The following is a 20,288-nucleotide window of genomic DNA, read 5'->3' as shown; positions in this document are numbered from 1 at the left end:
TACATATATTCTGGTATAGTCAAGCTAAGCCACAGCCAATTTTTGGCAACTGGCGGCTTGCGGCGATTAGACCTCTTTTTCGACGCAGTGTGTTGCGTCACTGCATGGTGCGACTGAGCGAGATGGGATGCAGTGGGAGCCCGCGAAGCTCTGCGCCCACTGTGTGACAGTGAATATCTTCAGGCGATGCTCTACGCTGACGCTCTTAGGACAACTCATAACTCATGGTCCCGAGGATAATTAATTTCCCGCATCGATTGATTACGAGAGATGATGCAATACTTACTCTTTTTTATTTGCTGAAGTGGAAGAAAAGAATAGTGAGACTTGGAAGATGTAACATGGCAGGCGGTATAGTTCTTTGGAAAAGTCATCCGACAGGGTGACCTGCTAATGACGATATAAAGTGGAAAATATGTTGAAGGCAGCCCTAAACAGAATGCGAAAGAAATTGACTGCACAGTGCCATTAAGTACACAGTCGAACCCGGATATATCGAACTCGGTGGATATCGCGAAATACTGTAGTTCGATATATTCATAATTCGATATACAAAAACAACTATAGAAGCTTATTTAAAACCTGGAAGCGAAAGATGCATTACACCCACTTTAATGACGCGCTTTGCAGCGACATGTCTCCCACTACCGTACTGGCCGCATACCACTCGCTAGGCGTTGTTCATTATAAAATTCAGTTGGATTGTTTCCTCATTGTTTTCGTCAGCAGAGTGAGCGAGGCATCCCAGGCGAGGGCCGCCTCGTTAGTTGGGCTGGCTTCCCCTCCCGATAGCGATGTGTCATTGAAAAATGAACACAAGAGATCGACGGCAGCCATCGAGCACTACCCACGTTAACCTCGCCGAATGGTTTCAAAGCGCTTTTAATGTGCCAGCAGGTGCAAAAGGCCAAGCAGCCGATCAGTCGCCGTTGGCGAAAAGTGATCGAATAGCGCTCTTAGGAGATGCGCCACTTGGAGCTGAGCGGTGCGCAGGTCGATATATCGGATGACCGGCGAAATTGAAGTTTAATATAGTGCGCGACTTCCCTATTATTTTGCACTGGATTTTCAAGGTGATAACCTTTGTGTTCGAAGTAGCCAATAATTCAAAATATATGGCTTCGATATATCCGGGTCCGACAGTAACAAGCTTGAGAATAAACTTCAGAAGGCAACGTTATGGTTTTTGTAGGACGGTGTGAAATCACCTTCAGCCCGAGAGTCAATTATTTTCATCTTCACCTTGTGGGATATACAGATATCCCTCGCCGCCCCGCGCTGAGTCACGAGACGAGAGCGCACGCCGCAGGGAATGGGGAGAGGAGGGCACCCGGCAACTCTCCTCACCCTCAGCTCGAACGTGACGTCACGCCTACGCTCTGGCGTCTTAGGGACGGGTGAACGACCCCTCTTGGTTGCAACCGGTTGCTCAAGGGGGTGCAATGTCGTAGGGGTTTAAGGAGAGCTCACGCGGGAACAAAGGCTGTCTAGTCTCTCCTCTCGCCGCGGTGACTGCCCGATTGCCCCGCCGACCCCGTCTCCTGCCCGCGCCCTCCCGGATTATCCAACGCCAGTCGACGACGACTTGGTAAGCTGCTGAACCATCTATTATCGGATAGAACATTCTTCCGCAGTGTGCTTTGCCTTGCGCTAGGTAAATAAACGGTTTCCTAGCGTACTCTGTTCGTTGCCTACTTCGTCCGAACCCGCCGTGGCTGTGACTCTGCGCCACGGGTTGGGGACACGAGAACGCCCGCGCATAGCTGGCACGGAAGCGCGCCTTCCCGGCCGGCTGCACGCGAGTGACCCCATAACCTTCAACACTAACGTATGAACTCGTTCCGGTTTGCTTGCGTACAACCTTACCTACGGGGCAGAAACGTGGAGGCTAACGAAAAAGGTTCAGCATAAGTTAAGGACAACGCAGCGAGCTATAGAAAGAAAAATGATAGGTGTAACATTAAGAGACCGGAAGCGGACGGAGTGGGGGAGGGGACAAACGCGGGTTAATGACATCCTAGTCGAAATCAAGAGGAAGAAATTGGCTTGGGCAGGGCGTGTAATGCGAAGGCAAGATAACCGCTGGTCCTTAAGGGTAACGGAGTGGATTCAACGAGATAGCAGGGGACGGCAGAAAGTTAGGTGGGCGGATGAAATTAAGAAGTTTGCGGGGATACGGCGGCCGCAACTGGCAAAGGACAGCGTTCATTGGAGAGACATGGGAGAGGTCATTGCCCTGCAGTGGGCGTAGTCAGGCCGATGATGATGATGATGATGGTGCACCTTAGTCGCGATACCGGATAACCGCACAGAAAGGCACGCCCGTTTCCTTCCAACGAGCGCAGTGGCCACATGTAAGGCAATGTTGCGTCAATAGGCCACAATAATAGTACTTACACAAGATCAGGGGAGATGCACTGTGTCCGGTGCCTGAAACCCAAAGAAGCGATAAGTCAGCGTCATAGTGCTATGAGCAGGCCGATTCCTTGCATATTTTTTTTGTTGCATACAGCATCCACAAACACACCCTCTAACACGTATATTGAACACGTTTCAAGACATGCTATGACAAATCAGCCTATCATTACAACAGAAGGCATCAGTACAGTCTAGTGCGATTTGAAAGTTATCATGTTCGTTCCCACTAAAGTGGACCAACAGCTTCCTTGGAGTGACTGTCACTTTTCAAGAAAACATGATGGTGCAGGATAGCGGAATCCTTCGGCTAGCTAAGCTTATGTATTCGTAGCAGCCTTGTTGCGGCAATAACCGTGTTACAGCACTTTAATCCGATTAGGTTAATCCCGAAGTGATCACCTTCATATACCGTACCATCCCTGCATTTGAATGTGATCACTGGAAATACCATCGGGATTTCCAGTCCCACATGCAAACAGGAATTGGGTAGTTGAGGGTGTAGTTGGGATATACTTGCGAATGAACACATCGGTCTCTGACACGAATGTCTCAAACTACTGATGTCACAGATTCTAAGATAGCTTCCTCAGAATGACCACATATGTCGCATTCTGAACAGCTCGCTACAGCATTGTTTCCTGCCTGTGGGTGAACGCGCATTTTTAATTACAAAGTACTGCTACACTCCATGTCGAAGTTTAGGTCAGGAGAAAGTATGAAGCTCTACAATTCTTACAGTATATTGAAAAAGATGCAAGAACCATGAATGGGCGATCGCCTTTAGCAAACAACCTATAAAGCTCAACAAGTATGGATTAGTGGTCCCTATACTAAACTACTTCAGGTTCGATGCATAAACAAACTAAATCCCTTTCATGAGCGCCAGCTTAGCGCTCCCTTTCTTCTCAAGCCTGCAAGTTCCTGCTGACATTGTTCCCCGCATCTGACACTTACCAGACTCAGGAAGGACCTCCCGAATGGTTAGCGACATGGGGGACTATTTACGGTGAGTGTCCTGGAAGTAAGTACAGATAGCAGTCAAAATGAGCCCTACTTTTGTGTGCCTCACGATATTCAGGCACGTGACACTTTATCACGACAAAGTACGAGAAGAGATGCGAAGAAAATTACGAGAAGTACGGGATTTAGATTGGGGGCAAGAGCACAAGGCACCCAAACAATATTCCAGGAGAATGTAGCAGCGATAACTCAAGAGTGATAACTGTCAGCAACGCACCAATAGACCAATTTTTTTCATATACCTCAGCCGCAAAATCCTTGAAGAAGATAATGCACAGTTCACTTGTCAGCAGCATGTCAGAAAGCATCAGAATTCCCACGCTTTCTGGGCACCCCAGATTAACACGTAGCAAAGGTCGCTGGCATGGGGTGAGTACAGGCGAGGTTCGACTATGCAGCCACTAGTGGTGACGGCAACCGTTTCGAACCATCGAACGAACCATAAGTACGCTGCACAAAGCGCTGCGGCAGAACTCGCGACGTCCAGTAGATTTTGGGTATTAAGGCGAAAGCCTTTACTACCTGATTGTTGTAGACAGAAGGTTATCAGCAGAAGGTTGTCAGCAGAAGGTTGTCAGCAGAGGTGTCACGCTTTTTCTAGTCAGACCAGAAAACAAACCATTGTGCACGATGGGATTCGAACCACCATCCTTTCGTTCCGCAGCCGAGCGTGCTAATGGCTACGCTACTTCCTGCCAACGCATACGTAGTTCTTGTCTAGGACGCTGGAGAGTGAAGAAAGCCGTCGAATCAGACGGTTGCCTCCCAAACGCCCTCCAGTGTCTCCAGCATATAAGATTCGCAAACAATTGTGCACTTAATTAACATCTTAACCACACATCAGTGACAGAAGCAGCAACACCGCGCTAAAGGTTTTCGCCTCACCGCACTTTAGGTCAACAAAGTGCCCCCCTGAATTTTTTACCTCAACTGCCTGCAGCGTCTGCATTCGCCTCTTGGAAAAGAACAATGACGCTTCACTGTGGTCGTGGGGCCGCCAAGCCTCATTGCCCTAGAGGGAACAGTTTAAGAACGTCGAATACGGAAGGTGTCTGGCTTACCTTAGCTGGACCAAAGATTAGGAAGCTGCGTAGAGCGAAGAGCAAGACCTGCAGATTGGAGTTCAAAAGGCAGTGCCTCTTAGACTGAAGGCAAGCAAAAACTCGAAAGGGACGAGAGTCAGACGTAAAGACTGAGTGCAATAACCGAAAAGGCTGGACTGAATGGACAGGCTCCGGTCGCGAGCTCCTTCTTCTTCACTGGTCGCGTGCTAACTGCGGCCACGTGCTGAGATGTGGTTGGGTAAAAAAAAAAATATAGGAAGGAGCCTAAGACCCTCGCAATAATTCGAGTAGCATAAAATTCCTGGGCGGATACGATACAACTTGAGCACTTTTTTACAGAGCCACAACGACGATATGCAGGCAGACCGAAGTTTCACAAATTTCTTGAGCTGCTGTGTTGATCTTGCATCGTCGCCATTGTTGTCTTCCTAGTTTTCAGCAAGAAATTCGACATCGTCATCTTCCAGATGGTTGGTTGGTTGGTTTATGGGGTTTAACGTCCCAAAGCGACTAAGGCTATGAGAGACGCCGTAGTGGAGGGCTCCGGAAATTTCGACCCCCTGGGGTTCTTAACGTGCACTGACATCGCACAGTACACGGGCCTCGAATTTCTCCTCCAAAGAATCATCTACCAGATATCCTTTGTTTAGACCAGTTTGTTCCTGCTGCAAAGGGTTGTAATTTGCAGTAAAACGTAAATAATGACACCACGGCGATGCCATGAGGCGTAGGCTGCTGCATTCTACGCAAACTAAATGATTGTATTAAATAGTGAGTTAAAGTTACGCGTACAGTCCGAGTGCAAGGAATTGTAGGTCAAATTAACAACAATAACCACAATTAACAACATAATTAAGAACAATAACACAAATAACGCTTTATCAGAACTCTACATCTGCTCTCATTATGGCTGCTTGCTGGCTAGGTACACTGAAGGTATAATACCTCCACTTTACAAAAGCGGTATTGCCTCCCAGCAAAAGCCGGAGGGTATGCATTTAAATTGATAATTATTTTCCATTTCCCCTTTTCAGCTAAGTTGTTACCAGGCTTTCTGTTTAAGCCACTTCACTTGTACCGTTGACAATTCCTCTGAAGACAATGTTTCATAAAAATGTACATATCCAGAGAGGATTTTTTTTTTTCACAGGAACTGCTCAATGAGCGAATGAGTCCTTGGTGTTGATTCCCCGGCCTAAATTTGTTGATCAGCTTCTCAGTCTTAAGTTCAATCTGCAGTGATGAAAAATTGTTCTTTAGGTGCAAAAGTCGGCCAATATCAATCGTATATAGGTAATTCACTACTGCTTTGTTTAATGGTGCTTTATTTGATTTCTTTGCTGCTTACTGCTTCTATTGTGTTTGTTACAGCTACAGAACAGCCGCTACAGATCCAATACAGTGTACGCCTAATCGTTCACCGCCACCAACATTTTTTTACGTGCAACTCCGGGTAAGCATGAAAGGCAAATGTTTTAGGTAAAAACGAGTAACTTCAGAGTCTACCCTGTGCCTCGCTTAGACATCCCTTTCAGTCACGAGGGTTTGGTTTCTTCGAACACGTGAAGATCTGCGTTCTTGTTAAGTCTCGTTGTGTGAAAAGGTTTATCGTAAACAGAAAATGGCTTCGAAAATGAATTCCGCTTCCACATTACCATTTTTTTCTCGGCTATTACTGTTTCGCCATAGAATATAGCCGGCTGTCGCATGTCTTTTGTGGGTAATTCCAGGATCCTTGAAAACCATTTTTTCAACTGTCGCAGATTACTCTGAATTTAAGGAGATATAGGGACACGCCTGTTGTCGTAGTCGAATACAAATGGACACCGAAGCTGCAAATTCCCCTCTAGAGAGCCTGCTGCTCAAAGCGCTGAGTCTGTTGTCATGACAACCCAGTCAAGAGGCTCCCACTAGCCAGCCACCTGCGTTGTTATCTACGCCTAAAGGTGCAAGTCGGTTCACCGCTGCGTCGTGACAACACACAAGCGCCATTTGGAGGACAGCCTTCTTTGAGTGGCACTTGGCTGCTTGAAGAAGATCACTCAGTGAATGTGCAATGCTTTTCTAAATGCATTATTTAATAATACAGCCTGAACCCATAGATATCTGTGTCCTCAACAATATCAATGCTGGAACACTGATCAAGCTAAGTTCACCAAGGATCTCTAAACTCGTGTTATTGGCTCAAAGGTTCCGAGTAGAAAAAAAGTTTTATTTGGCCAAATTAAAACAAAACTTTTGCAGTGGCCTCCATACACGCTTTGTATGCAATTACCTCAACCCAGCGAACGATGTACAGCAGACAGCATGGGATTCTATGTCCTTATGAGGTCAGCGATCAAAGCTTGCCAGAGTGGGGAAGTTTTCGCGAAACAAGCAGAAAAAAAATCATTTTAAAAATAGATATCACACCGACTGAACGCAAAATCTTGAGGAACTGCAATTTTACTTGTGGGAAATAAGATGCAATAAGCAGCTTAATTTTTAACATTCGGTGTCATGGTCTCTTTATGCAAGGACAATCATTGGACTTCGAGACAGTTACACATAGTCGCAAAGGAAAAACAACAGGCTAAAACAAGGAAGAGGGAACAGTGTCGAAACGCTGCTGACGTGCCCCACAGCTCTGTGTGGTACAGCACACACACACACACACACACACACACACACACACACACACAAAGCGAAGCACGTGCAGCACTATTCACCTCGCACAATGAAGACAAAAACGTTCTCTTGTACATGACCACCGCAATTCAACAACAACAATTGTGTGCAGCTCCGCGGAAACAGGGACTGGTGGCTTTATTGTGTTTCTGTGCTGACAAAGAGAGCATAGTTTTGCACTCAATCAGGTCCCAGCTGTTAACTTCAGCCCCTGCAGCGCTTGAGGCATTGAACGTCAGAATCCTTTCTCTGTGGTGCTTTTTAAAAGAGAAAACTGAATCCGAAAGCATACGAATGCCCCACAGTGAGAGTGGAGTGGCACCGATGTGCCGCCTATGCTTTCCTTCTATTGTTCTCCGTTTGCGCAGGCACTGCTCATGTTTAAGGGGACGGTCTCCTCTACTACAATAGTTTTTACAGGTGCCACTGGATAATAAACTAGGCACGTGCGAAGCTATTGAGATGTTTGGTTCGGTCTGCCCTTGTGGCCATAATTTCATCGCATTTTGCGAATAAGCTCCAGGTGTGCATACAGTCGCATCCATTATCCACTGCGTCACGAGACCATCGGACGACATTGCTAACGCCGATGAACAATGCAATTGTCTTCAATGGTAAAAACCCGAAGGATAATAATGAGGGAGTTCCACGCGGTTACCGCGAAAACAAAGGCTTATTGTGGTCAGAGCTGCTCGTGGGCGTACGGAACAAGTAGTTAGGTTAGTCGAGGAGGTGGACCTTCAACGCGGTCCCCTTCGCGCTCTCGAAAGCGCTCGCAATACCTTTCCCGGAAGCAGTGCGACAGAACGGGTAGAGAACTCAAACCTGCCCCCCCCCCCCCCCCCCCCCCGGCAACTTGCTAAGGTGATCGATGCGCAGGCATTGTCCGTAGCGCTGGACTTTTCGAGCCGTCTTTCGCAGCCTTTATTCTATTTACTTTAAACAGTTTTAGAAGCAGTCGCCGAGAGACATTCATCTGGTTAGTGAGGGCGTCCGAACCTAACTGCGCCTGTGTATTCTCTCAGAATGAGCGGAAGCAAGTAAGAAGCGGCAGCCCACTTATTGCTAGAGTACTGCTGTTTAATATACCCAGGCTTGAGGCAGCGTTCTACAATCTACGCTCTTGAAGCGCCAGCTGCGTAAACTTTCGAAGTTTTCAATTCCAAAAGGACACGTCACTTGCAACAGAGTGCTGACGAAGATCGCTGCTGAAGATGATCATGGGCCGGAGGACGGTCGCAGTGCTGGCTGTGCTCGTCATCATGCTTTCAGTTCTACTTGAAGGAACTGGTGAGCTTGTCCTTTTTATGCGATAACATTCATGTTTCGTCTTGCAGTTTAACGGTTTCTCCGTAACGAAGCTCCCCGATTGGTTACGAAATGTCACATGACCTTTTGACGTCATCACAACCTGCTCTGATGCGTCACCTGATTGATCGACAGACTTTCAGTCACGTGATTTTGTAACGCCATCCCAACCTGTTCACCGTTGCCTACAATGGCAGATGGCAGATGGACCCCTAAAATTTGGAAGTTGGCCCACTACAAATTCTGGAACGTGGCCCACCCCCCAAAATTCCAAAAGACGTTCGATATTTTGCAAGTAGGCCCACCCCCGAAAATAGATTAAGGTGTGTTAGTGGGCTGGTTAGCGGGTTGGGTTAGTATATTCCCATATGATAACCTAATGAAAGGCAAGGTTATGACTAGAGGCCGGATTTTTAGGCACTAAAAAGCACGTTTTAGGCGCCATAAATAGGCGGCTAAAATTGCATTTTAGGCACCAAACGGAGAAAAATAGGCACTATAAACTTTATCAAAAGTGCACACACAGTTCCGAACTTCAGCGCGCAATATCTGCCGTAAAATAAAACAAACACAGATGGAATGATTTGGGACTTTAAGCAAGGTGCGAATATTAGAAGCCGTTTTTTTTAAGGCTGTCGCGCTACTTTACATACAATACACATGCTTCAGCAGAGCAAAAGGGACGGTTACCAACCCTTTTAAAACACTTTGGTATACCTCGGAACAAACAATTCGCTTGTCGTGTACAAAAGCAGAAGCAATGAACACCTTAACAGGAGGCCATGTATTTAGAAATTGATAGAAACATTGTCAATTCAAAGCATCTGACAAATGGGTTCAGTCTTCGCTCACACAGGAATTGAACTTATTTATTGCAGGCATACCCGATGCTTCAACATTAATAAATATGTTGTCATTTGTGTAAACAGTGTTTTATAGTTTGTGGCTTCACGTGTCTGGAGCCACGCAACTATCAAATGGTGCTTGCCATTAGAAAGGTCTGGAAACCATAAATAGAAGATGTTAGAAAATGTTACACACAGTGCTGCTTGATGCGGAATATGCCGAAAAGAATCATAGTTCTGCACGGGCCTACGTATATCCACGAGGATCCATGGTAAAATCAACATCCTCCATCTAGAAATCACTGTTAAAGCTATGGAAGCAGTAGCAGACAAGCACGAATGCGTGCGTGCATGAATGCGTTTTCATATGCACGCACGACTGCCAGCTGTCTAGTGTAGTGTGGCCTGCTCCAACAAGATTAAAAGAGTAGAAAACTGAGCTAGTTGGTTCATACTTCTTGGTGGGAACAGCCGAAATAACAAAACGCAGACACAGAAAGGCTTCGTCTTCGTTCTATGTGTTCCTTTCTGTGTCTGCGTTTTGTTATTTCGGCTGTTCCCACCAAGAACCAACAAGATTACCACCAAATGCCATTTGATGAAGATGGCATGCGGCTGGGGCACATGGAACGAAAATAAGGCAGGTTACCCAGGTGGAAATTTTAATCAGTTAAACTGTTTCAACAGGTTTATGGAACATTGTACAGTTGGTTTCAGTTAGAACCAACTGGGAATTACTCCGTATACTTTCCGAAATGTGGTGCCATCTGGTCAACCCAGCAAACCAAAAACCTCTCAGAGACGTCTAGCTAGACGTCTCTGAGAGGTTTTTGGTTTGATAGGAACTACCAATTTAACAGCCAAAGTCATCAACAACCTGCCACGATAAAATGGCAGAAAATAGGAAAAAAGTTGCTTCGATATTTTCGGCTGACGTGGTTGGTATCGTGTACGCAGCCGGCGTAGGTGCAGTGTTCACCACAGCCAACTGACGAGGTCATCTAATGTTGCCACGTGTGTGTTCGACTCAAAACCGAAATGGATTCGAAAGTAAACAGAATCTGAAAGCAAAACCACACCGTATTTCAGGCCCCTTTTCTGTAAAATAGGGCATTTTTAGGCACCGGCGTCGGAAATAGGCATTTATAGGCACTGACATCCAAAATAGGCATTTATAGGCACTATAGAAAGAATATTAAACATATTGTTAACACCTAATTCGTGCTCATATGTAAAAATGGTGCGCCTACGAAGCGTTGAAAAAAATAGGCATTTGCCTAAAATCCGGTCTCTAGTTATGACTCATGCATGATATATAAGGGAAACGGAATCCACTTCCAACCGGAGTTTTGGCGGGAAAATCACAAGAACATTGGTCATGCAATGTAGCTACCATAGCATGCAACCTAAACGCTAAAGCATTTTCTTCTTTTACCATGTGGTGAAGACAGCCACGAGTTTTTTACAACTGCGTCTGTTGCCTCTTGAAGTGTTAGCCGGATTTTTTAAAGGGGTAGAGACACCACATTTTTGTGTTTTACCTATGGGTTGTAAATAATGCGTAGCGATTCAGTGAGCATGGAACACCATCTTAGAAGCATGAACTCGCATTATATAATTAATAATCGTATTATTTGTACCCAGCAGTTTCGGTTTCGGTTCGTAGTTGCCAGGTTTTGCCAGGCTTTTACATGACGTGAAAAACCAGACAATGCGTTGTCACGTGGGTCCAGAAAACCGTGACGTCGTTGTAGGCATGTCGTCTGCTTGACACGCACGTGGTGCGCGTAAACACGGAGAGCGGGCGGAGGGCAAGTCGCAATTCCGAACAGCTTCGAGTCGGAAAGAAGAGTTTTATTTCGGCGAAGACACCGACTATGAGGAATCGCGGGATGACGCAGACGAGGAAGAACACGCCGCGGTTCGAACCCCGACGACCACTTCATTTTTTATCCGCTGGCCAGCGATTCCGAAGAGGAGGCAGGCGTCAGGCCCGACGCAGCTCAGATTGTGCCAGCGAACGCCGAGCGTGTAGGCAACGTCAAATGGTAAAGGCGCGTTCACACTAGGCCGACGATCGGCCAATTTCAGTCTGGCGATGGTCGGCGGCAGCGATTTTCTTGCCGTCGGCGCGTCTGTCACACTGCGCAGACGCCGACGAGCGCCGGTCGTCGCCTGACGAGCGCATCGCCGTCGCGTCGCCGAGATAGCAGCCGTCGGCCGACCCGTGTGTCACACTCTCCCGACAACAGCGCCGACCTCACGCCGACGTTGTCCCATCCCGACAGCTCGACGCTGCTGCTTCGTGCGCGCTGCTCGTCTGCTAGCTCTGTTGATGAAGGCGTCGTGGAAATCGAACTTATCTTCTATTGTGGGACGAGTTCGCACTAAAGCGATGTGAAGAGTAGGCCTTTTATTATAGCACAGTCGACTTCCAAAGCGCCGTCAACTGCGGCTTCGAAGCGAGACCAACTAGGCCTAGCGACGACTAGGGCAGCCTGGGACCAGCGCGCAGTTCAGGCGCGTTCACACTAGGCCGACGGGACCCCGAGGTCGACGCGACAGCGACGCCGACGGTCGCGTCGGCCAACCTGGTCGTTCCCCGACTAGCCAGTCACACTGCACCGACGACGACGACGACGCCTCAACGACCAAGCGTCGTCCTAGTACTGATGTCCTAGTGTGACAACGTCGTCCTAGTGTGACAACGCCGCCGACCAAAACGAGACCCGTCGGCCGACGTGCCTTGGGCATATCGGTGGCCGAGCGAAAACATTAGCCGACCAAAAAAAAGTAGCGAGCTCAGAGCGCGAAGTGCAATCATTATTTAGACAAATAATGCACGCGCAGCAATATTCATCAAGCCATATGGCCACTTGCCCGACGCGCCGCACCGATCGTCGCTTGCGAACTGCCGCCCTACTGCAAGCAGGGACACGGAGCGGTGAGCATCGCTGTGCCGCTCTACCCAAGCTCCGCCCACAACCGGTGTCGCACTTCGCCGCCGTGCAGCAGTGCCTGAGCGCTGCTTGGGATGGTGTACAAATCTCATAAGAAAAAACAAGATCGTCTTGTTATCAGAAATACTGCTCGAGCAGCGACAAAGCATGTCTGCTTATGTTTCGAGCTTTCGGCAACGGCATCGCTCGTGGGCGCTCCGGGCGACGAGCTCTTCTGCTGCCTGGTTGCCGTGGTCGTCGCTAGGCCTATAGCCTCTTTCGCATCGAAGCCGCAGCGGCCGGCGCTTCGGAAGTCGCCTGCGCTATAATAAAAGGCCTACTCTACACATCGCTTTACTGTCAACAGCATCATCTCACAATAAAATAATAGTATATGGTAAATCTCCGCGACGCATTCAGCAGCGAAGCGAGCGGGCGCCAGGCGAGCCGGACCCCAACGTCGGGCCAGCGGCAGCTGCGAGGCGGTTGTGGCAAGAAGTTTGCTCGTATCACAGTCGTTACCTTTGCCAGCAGCTCAGTATTGGTCAGCGATCCTCAAAAAGGACACATTTTTCACATTTCTTATCCCAGGGTTTATTATTTACGTCAAGAACACACTTTAGCTCCTTTTTATGACGCCGGCAGACGGTATCCAGGCTGGCCGGCCGGCCGGCATGCTCGGCGTACTTCACGTTCGCACAAGAAAATACATAACATCCATGATACCAGAGAATGCTTCCTACATTAGAGCATCGGCAATATGCCTGTGCAAAAGTGGATCTTTCGGCAACGACATCGCCTACGGCAACGCCGGGCATAAAGCACCGTCGCACTCGCGAGCGTGCAGAAAAAAAAAAAAAGACTCGTGAGCACTCGTAACCAAGGTTGTTAGGCCGCGAAACCGCAAAACTTGGTCCCGTACGTCAGAAAACTGTGCAATGACGTAGGAAATAAATGCTTGTGTTTTCTTCTCTGTTCCTACGTCACATTGATGCACTAGCGATGGCTCAGACTTCAAGAGTGAGCATTTTCATAAACTTTAAAATGAAATTAAAATATGTTCTAGACATCCTTTAAATTTAATACTTCGCTCTTATGGTCCTCACATACAAAGGAAACGTATGGCAGTCTTTTGTACAACCTTGGAATTTGATGTCTACCCCTTTAAATCTGAGAGGCAGAAAATTTATTCCAGATCTACTTTTTAAACGCATAAGCAGCTTTTGTGATCAAATTGCTAGGGGCTGTTATGATCTGGCACTAAACAAATAAACTGAGTGGTTATAGGCATCATCACCATCGTTATAAGCTGCGGTGTACATAGAAACATTCATGGGAAAATTACATTTCAAAGTAATTAAATTACCTTACTCATTATTTTTCTTAAAACACTTTTATGATAACAAGAGGCGCAATGTGCTTAAATGAGGCAGATAACCTCCAAAACAACTGCAACAGCGTCACATTTATAACAATTGCAGTTGAGCAATGGGCAATTTGTAGCAAAACAGATCATGAAATGTCGACAAAGACGGTAAAGAAGAACGAAAGGTATTGCAAATCTTAGCGATTCAAATTAGAGCGATTGCAAAGTAATAAGTTACAACAGGTATGTAGTAAAGATTTGCAAAGAGATAAGACTAGGGCAGTATTTGGGTCTACAGCTCAGATAAAACTTGCAATCTTTGCAATCTTGCAGACCTGTAGGCCTGCCCGCATTTATTTGTAGCCGGCGCGCTTTCACGGTACCGGCTATTGCGCATGCGCAGACGCACAATGTCCCGGAGTGGTGTCGCGAAAGAAGTGGGGGGCCCGCCGACCTCGGGCCCGTAGTCCCATGCGGCCCAAGCAGGCCCAGCGCGTCTTCATTCACCACACAACGGGGCCCGGTTGCCACAACCTGGCTACCTGCAGCCGCTTGATGAGGGGTCACCAGAACTACCACATGAACAACAACAGTAAGTGCGAACTTTCCTGAGTTTCTGGACACGAAGATTCCGCGCATAGTATAACCCTTTCAGGCGTTTTGTACACAATTGTGTAAGCGACAAACTTACAGGTTTTTCTGAGAAACTGGATCACTTAACAGTGATTTCATTATTTCAGTCAAATTGAGCACCCTTCTTCTTGCAAATAAGTTGCTTTTTTGTACCATGTAGCGAATGCAGTAAATAATATTTCACATAAGAGTGAGCTAGGTAGCACTTTCTCTGCCGTTTTTGTGCAGACAGATTTTGCCGCTAGTGAAAACATCGATGGTTCTTGCTCAGTTTCGAGCGTAATGTGAATATTCGAAACACAAAGCGATTCCACGATCCTTAGAACATTTCGATGTTATTATTTCTAACAAATCTAACTCCTTGTACGGAATTCTCCACATCGTTGTAAAAATTTACCTGCTGGTCTTTCACGTTCGAAAACTATCAATTTTCCTTTCTTGAGGCCTGAATATACTACTTAGGTGAAAAAATAATTGATTTCAGCCAAAACAAAAAATGGCGCCTGAAAAGGATAAGTTTAAAGTACTTAAATGGGCTCCCGTTAATTCACACTCGAAGAGGACACAGAACTTGTTCAAAGTGGCGCTCATATTGCGGGGCACCCTTTCATTATAAACGCTCGATTTTATTTTAGTTTCTTACGAGACGCATGCGTAAGTTCGAATAAAAGAGAAGTTCTTATCAATGATATTCCACTGTAAACAGCCGCCAACAGGGTGAAGCCCTAATTGCGAAGCACGGGAGCTTCGCTACACACGACATACTAAGTATCATTTTGCTCTCAGGCATATCAGAATCAAAGCAGCGCCCTTTTCTTATGGCTTGAAATAAAAAAAATAGAATCGGTACTCTTGGCATTTAGCAGGAGATCCTGAAACCAAGATAGGGTTTTAAACATGCATGGGGAAAAATACAGGTTGGAAGCCAGTAAACGTGCTACGATCTGATGACTTCTAAGCTCTACAAAATAATTTAAATCAAGCAGAAATGTTCAGAAGTTTGTTATTACTTTGAAAAAGAAAACAAATCTTAACAAACAAATTTTGTTGTTATGATTACGTTACGAATGCCAATAGTTAAAACCTAACGCGGAGATGTATGCGGCAGAAAGTTGCGCAACTTGTTGGCTTTCTGCACGCTTTCAATAGAATGCGTCTCCCGGAATTGCACTCCAAACTAAAAATAGTTTACAGTAGCGCGCTAGCGACAGGTATTAGGGAAGATACGGTCTGTTTAGGGCGATGACTCTGGAGGTGCAACAACCTTACACCGCGAAAAGATCATGAACACTGTCGATTGTTATGAGATGCGACGGCGGCGAAGAAGACGTTGCTGTCCGTAACCCGTTAGCATACTCTCATACCGAATGGCGAGCGGTGTCTAAAACCCTCTCAATACCAACCGCTTTCGCAGGGTGGCCCGACATTGGCTACAGCTTCTTGATCGGCGGAGATGGTCGTGTCTACGAAGGTCGTGGGTTCGGCGTTGAAGGGGCGCATACGGTAGGATACAATAAAAACGCAATTGCCATCTCATTCATCGGCGACTTCTCGAAAAAGAAGCCCAGCGCTAAAATGCTGCAAGCCGCCAAGAATTTGATCGCCTGTGGCGTGAAAAAGGTAAGCTCACTTGAAGCCCAACGATAATCCCCGCTTACATACACAACCTAAATTCACCTCCCTACCTTTTCTTATACACATAGAATACTGTCTGAAACGAGATTGAGAACAGTAACTCCTCGCCCTAACTCGCAAACATTTTGACTGTTCAAAAGAGATATATATATTTTTTTTCACGGGGAGTACTTTCGTTTTATGGGGTTTAACGTCCCAATTAAAGCCACTCAGTCTATGAGGGACGCCGTAGTGAAGGGCTCTGGAAATTTCGATCACCTGGGTGGGGTTCTTTACCGTGAACTGGCATCGTACAGTACAGGGGCCTCTAGAATATCGCCTCCATCGAAATTCTACCGCCGCGGTCGGGTTAGAACTCGCGTCTTTTGGGTCAGCAGCCGAGCACCATAACCACTGAGCCACTGCGGCGGCTTCACAGAAGTAGTGAGTTCTTTCATTACACCCAAAATTAAATACGTTCCTCGAGGCCCATGCAGTGTGCAATGTTAGTGCACGGTAAAGAACCCCAGGCGGTCGAAATTATGCGTAGCCTTTCACTACGGCATATACCTGGTAGCCTGAGTCTCTTTAGGATGCTAATCCCCATAAACGAAAGCAAGCCAAAATACATTGCGCAAAATGTGTTGCGTAGACAACGATGGCAAAATAAAAGCAGCGAGCCAAGCAATAATTGCATAAACAAGAGTTAATATGGAGAGGTATGTAAACAATTCTTGAAACCTTGTACGGGGGGGGGGGGGGGGGGGGGGGGGGGGGGGCAGGCGCTCAATCAAGGTCCAGTGAGAGCTTTTTTCCTGCGCCCCTAACATCTGGATGATTTAAAAAAGATTTGATTTGATTTGATAATGTGGTGCAATGCCCTGTGGTACAAGTTGATGTGAAAATCAAGATTTCTTCTCGCATTTCTGCTCTGTTCTGCTCCAAACCAGGATTATATATATAGTGCCTAAGAGTCTTTTTTTAAAGCCATATGTGTGTGTTCCGAGGTAATGCAAATTATTAATGCTACTTTTTGAAGTATTCTGTCATGAATGCTTGGGCCCAAAAGTGTTCTGAAGCAAAATAGTGGGAGCGCGTAGAAAATTGCTGATTGCGTGGTTTGATTCCCCGAATTCTGACATGGAATGGGAGGGACGCCGTAGTGGAGAGGTTCGGATTTGTTTAGACGATCTGGGATTATTTATACTGCGCTGACGTCTGGCAGCACACGGGCATCTTTTGAGTTTCGCCCCTATCGAAAAGTGGCCGCCGCGGCCATAATGAATCCGAGCTCTCTGGATCAGTAGCTGAGTGCCCAAATCCCTAAACCACCGTGGTGGGTTAAACACGTAGAAAAGTAGTTCGTTTCATTACCACATTTTTAACCACATTACAAACTAAGTCGAACTATTATAATTCGCGAACTATGTCTAAGGTATATTCCAGCTCAAAAAATATACAGGGCGCGGCAAAAGTTTCCAGGGCACAGGGCAGACTTTTGAGCAGTGTAGTGGGGTACTTATGGTGACCCTGAACCTCCGAATCTCTTCAGAATCTGAGAAGCATCATTGTCGCCTTACCGATCATTAATATCTCCGCAGGTGTTTGTAGCACCAGAATATGCTGCTGAAAAGCAGACCCTCTGACATTGGAGATTTTTGGCGCACCGTTTATATTCAATTTCGCATGTGTGCAAGCTACATGTCGTGTGAAAAGTTCGTCGTAAGCTTCGTCTGACTGTACTTGTCTCTAAACTGCAGGCAGGATTAAAAACCCAAAGTTTTAATGAAACTTGTCGGCTCAACTGATGCCGGAGCTGGGATTTAACGTAGAATTTTAAGAGGACTCCAAACTCATTAAACGGTCCAGAAGGGTCAGTTAGAAATAATTAGACGACAACAACTATATACCTTGTTGACAGCTCAACGTTCGTAGCGAGGGCAGTGTACGCGAAGCTATATTCTGTTGCGGCAGCCTTGCAGATGTTAAAAAAACAACATGAAAACGACGTAGTGTGGACGACTCAGTGGACGCAAATTCTGTACCTGGAACTTGGACGCGAAACAATGCGTTATGAATAGCGAAGCCTGCAGAGACATTAACGTTCGCGAGGCGGTTTCTAGAGGGCCTTGAGTGCTACGCATCATCTTGGAACTCCGTCGTGACTTGGGGCTTAACGATTCTTTCTCATCATGCCAGCGCATTCAAAATGAGAAACACTAAAAGCAAAATTGCGATTCTGAGGTCAGAATAACTAAATTTTTGGTGGCAGGTTCACCATTTTTTAAAATTATTTTCGTGTAGACGCAAGCGCTGAAAATGAGGACAGCACTCCAGCAGTGCGAAGAAGACAGCCGAACCTGTTTGATTACTTTGGTGCTTCTTGGCTTGTAGTTGCTTCGGCTGGTCTGAAACCGCTTGTGTTGAGATCTTCCAACTTCCTGTGCTCTGATGGTCACACTACTGTTTATTATGCTCTCAAAAAACGATTGTACTTAAAAGACAAACTCAAAAAGGTTCTCTGCTTAAAAGACAATTATTGCAGGAGATTATAGCGAAGAGATCTCGCTGCATTGTCTTGTCTGTTTCTGCAGGGCCTCATCAAGAAGGGATACAGGCTTCACGGTCACCGGGACGCCAATTGCACGTCGTGTCCCGGCAACGCCCTATACGCGATCATCAAGAAGTGGCCTCGCTACGGCGGGAAAGCACCGAAGTTCATTTGCAGGGGGCGCTGAACGTGATGCGGCGTGTCGTCTTCAGTTTTTCTCAATCTCAAATGTTTCAAACTTTCTCTGCGAATATGCTTTCACATTAATGCGTTTGACAGGCCAGCAGTTCAATGTATTGCATCATACTAGCGTCCGTTGCACCCGACGAACTATACTTTTCAGTTATTCGGACGTCCTCTTTCTTCTTCCTTGAGCTTTCCTCCTCATCCTCGCACAGGATACAATAAGGCCTTACTGCTCATCCTCTTATAGGACGTCCTCGTTTCTCCCCATGAACCTTTTGCTTTAGCAAAAAGGGAGTGAAGAACCGAACAAGACTTATTTGTGGTTAGTGTTCTGTCGCATAATAAAAGGTGACTTTTTGGTGGGGATTGCATCGGTTAATGTGCAGTGCAGAACACTACAACTTTCAGTATGTCTGTGGTGACATTACGCGGAAGACTAAATGACATTTCTCATAAGCGTAGCTCAAACTTTCTTGGGCAATTTGATTGCCTTTCGGCACTAGTTAGAAAAAGATGCGCAGGCTTAGCTTGGTTAAGCCAAGAATGCGTTGCATATTGCGCGGTCTTTTTGCGCGAGGTATTGCTTGGCGGCATTCGATTTTCTCAGCAGCTTTTCCTCCGTGACGTATGGATGGATGGATGGATGGATAGGAGCGCCCCCTTTGAAACGGGGCGGTGGCAACCGCCGCCATGCTCAGCCGTTCTTTTTTTTATTTTTTTTTCCTTTTTTTTTCCTTTTCTTTTTTTTCCTATTCACTGTGTTTGCAATTGTCACCAAGAATCGCCATCATCTTTACCTACGGTTTTTCCTCCGGCTGTCGTGACGTCACGTCGCGTGGTTTGGTGGCTGCCCGGCCGCGCCCAAGGGCTGAACTGCAATATGATACGCATAAAACAACGCTCTTGTGGTGAGGACTTGCGTACTTCTTGGGTAATCGCACTGGCAGACATACAGGTTGTTATCACCGTGACAACACGCTCCGAAGGCAGGGCGTTGAGCTTTTGTTGTCTCTTCCTATGAAAGCAAAAAAAAAATACGAACATTTTTTTTTTCTGTCCAATACCGTTATAAGGTAATCAGAAGCTCATTCGCTTGATTGTTGAGCTTTGCTACACTCCGCGAAAAGTTTTTCTAAGCTACGGAGGAATAGTACGCCCTCTGCAAGCTCTCTTTGTCCAGCGGAATATAATCCTCGCTTCCAGAGATTAGATTTCTCTTAAAACATTCCTTGTGAAAAAGATGTCAGATGCCATACACTCATAGAGCTTTGTCATACAAATCTCGTACAATTAACACACAAATGTCCAGCAAACGTCCTACTTCCTTACAAAATTATACATAATTAGACGTTTGTTATACAAACGTACAATACTATAAAGATTGTATGACGTTCGCATGGCAAAGCCTGAAGGAGGTTATTCCATCATACAGCTTTTATCACTAGGAATATTTACTATATTGTTGATTTTCCTTATTTTAGGGATATTCATAACAACTGCCAGCTATGAACGTTGACAAGAAGGAAAAAAAGTTTTCTTGATTACAACAAATTTGCTGGGCTAGTGTACAGTTACAGCAAACTTCCACAGGTGGCGCCAACTGCACCAGCGATGAAGCCAAGTTACTGCGGCGATGGTGGTGGTGAAAAACGTTTCGTCTAAGTCTCTAGTCCGGGG

At 46.3% G+C, this 20,288-nt stretch overlaps 1 protein-coding gene across 1 annotated transcript; it reads left to right on the top strand.

Moving 5' to 3' along the window:
- The first annotated feature begins 8,134 nt into the window (after positions 1-8,134).
- LOC149331544 (peptidoglycan-recognition protein SB1-like) lies at positions 8,135-18,977 on the top strand. Its single transcript, XM_089555514.1, has 4 exons — positions 8,135-8,459; positions 14,031-14,219; positions 15,675-15,880; positions 18,469-18,977. The coding sequence occupies exons 1-4, from the start codon at positions 8,384-8,386 to the stop codon at positions 18,610-18,612; spliced, it is 615 nt and encodes a 204-aa protein (XP_089411640.1). The 5' UTR covers positions 8,135-8,383; the 3' UTR covers positions 18,613-18,977.
- Positions 18,978-20,288: the final 1,311 nt, after the last annotated feature.

Source organism: Amblyomma mixtum, chromosome 8, assembly GCF_055824585.1.
Source record: "Amblyomma mixtum isolate Tamu chromosome 8, ASM5582458v1, whole genome shotgun sequence".
Lineage (NCBI taxonomy): Eukaryota > Metazoa > Arthropoda > Arachnida > Ixodida > Ixodidae > Amblyomma > Amblyomma mixtum.
This window is presented reverse-complemented; position numbering and strand designations above follow the sequence as displayed.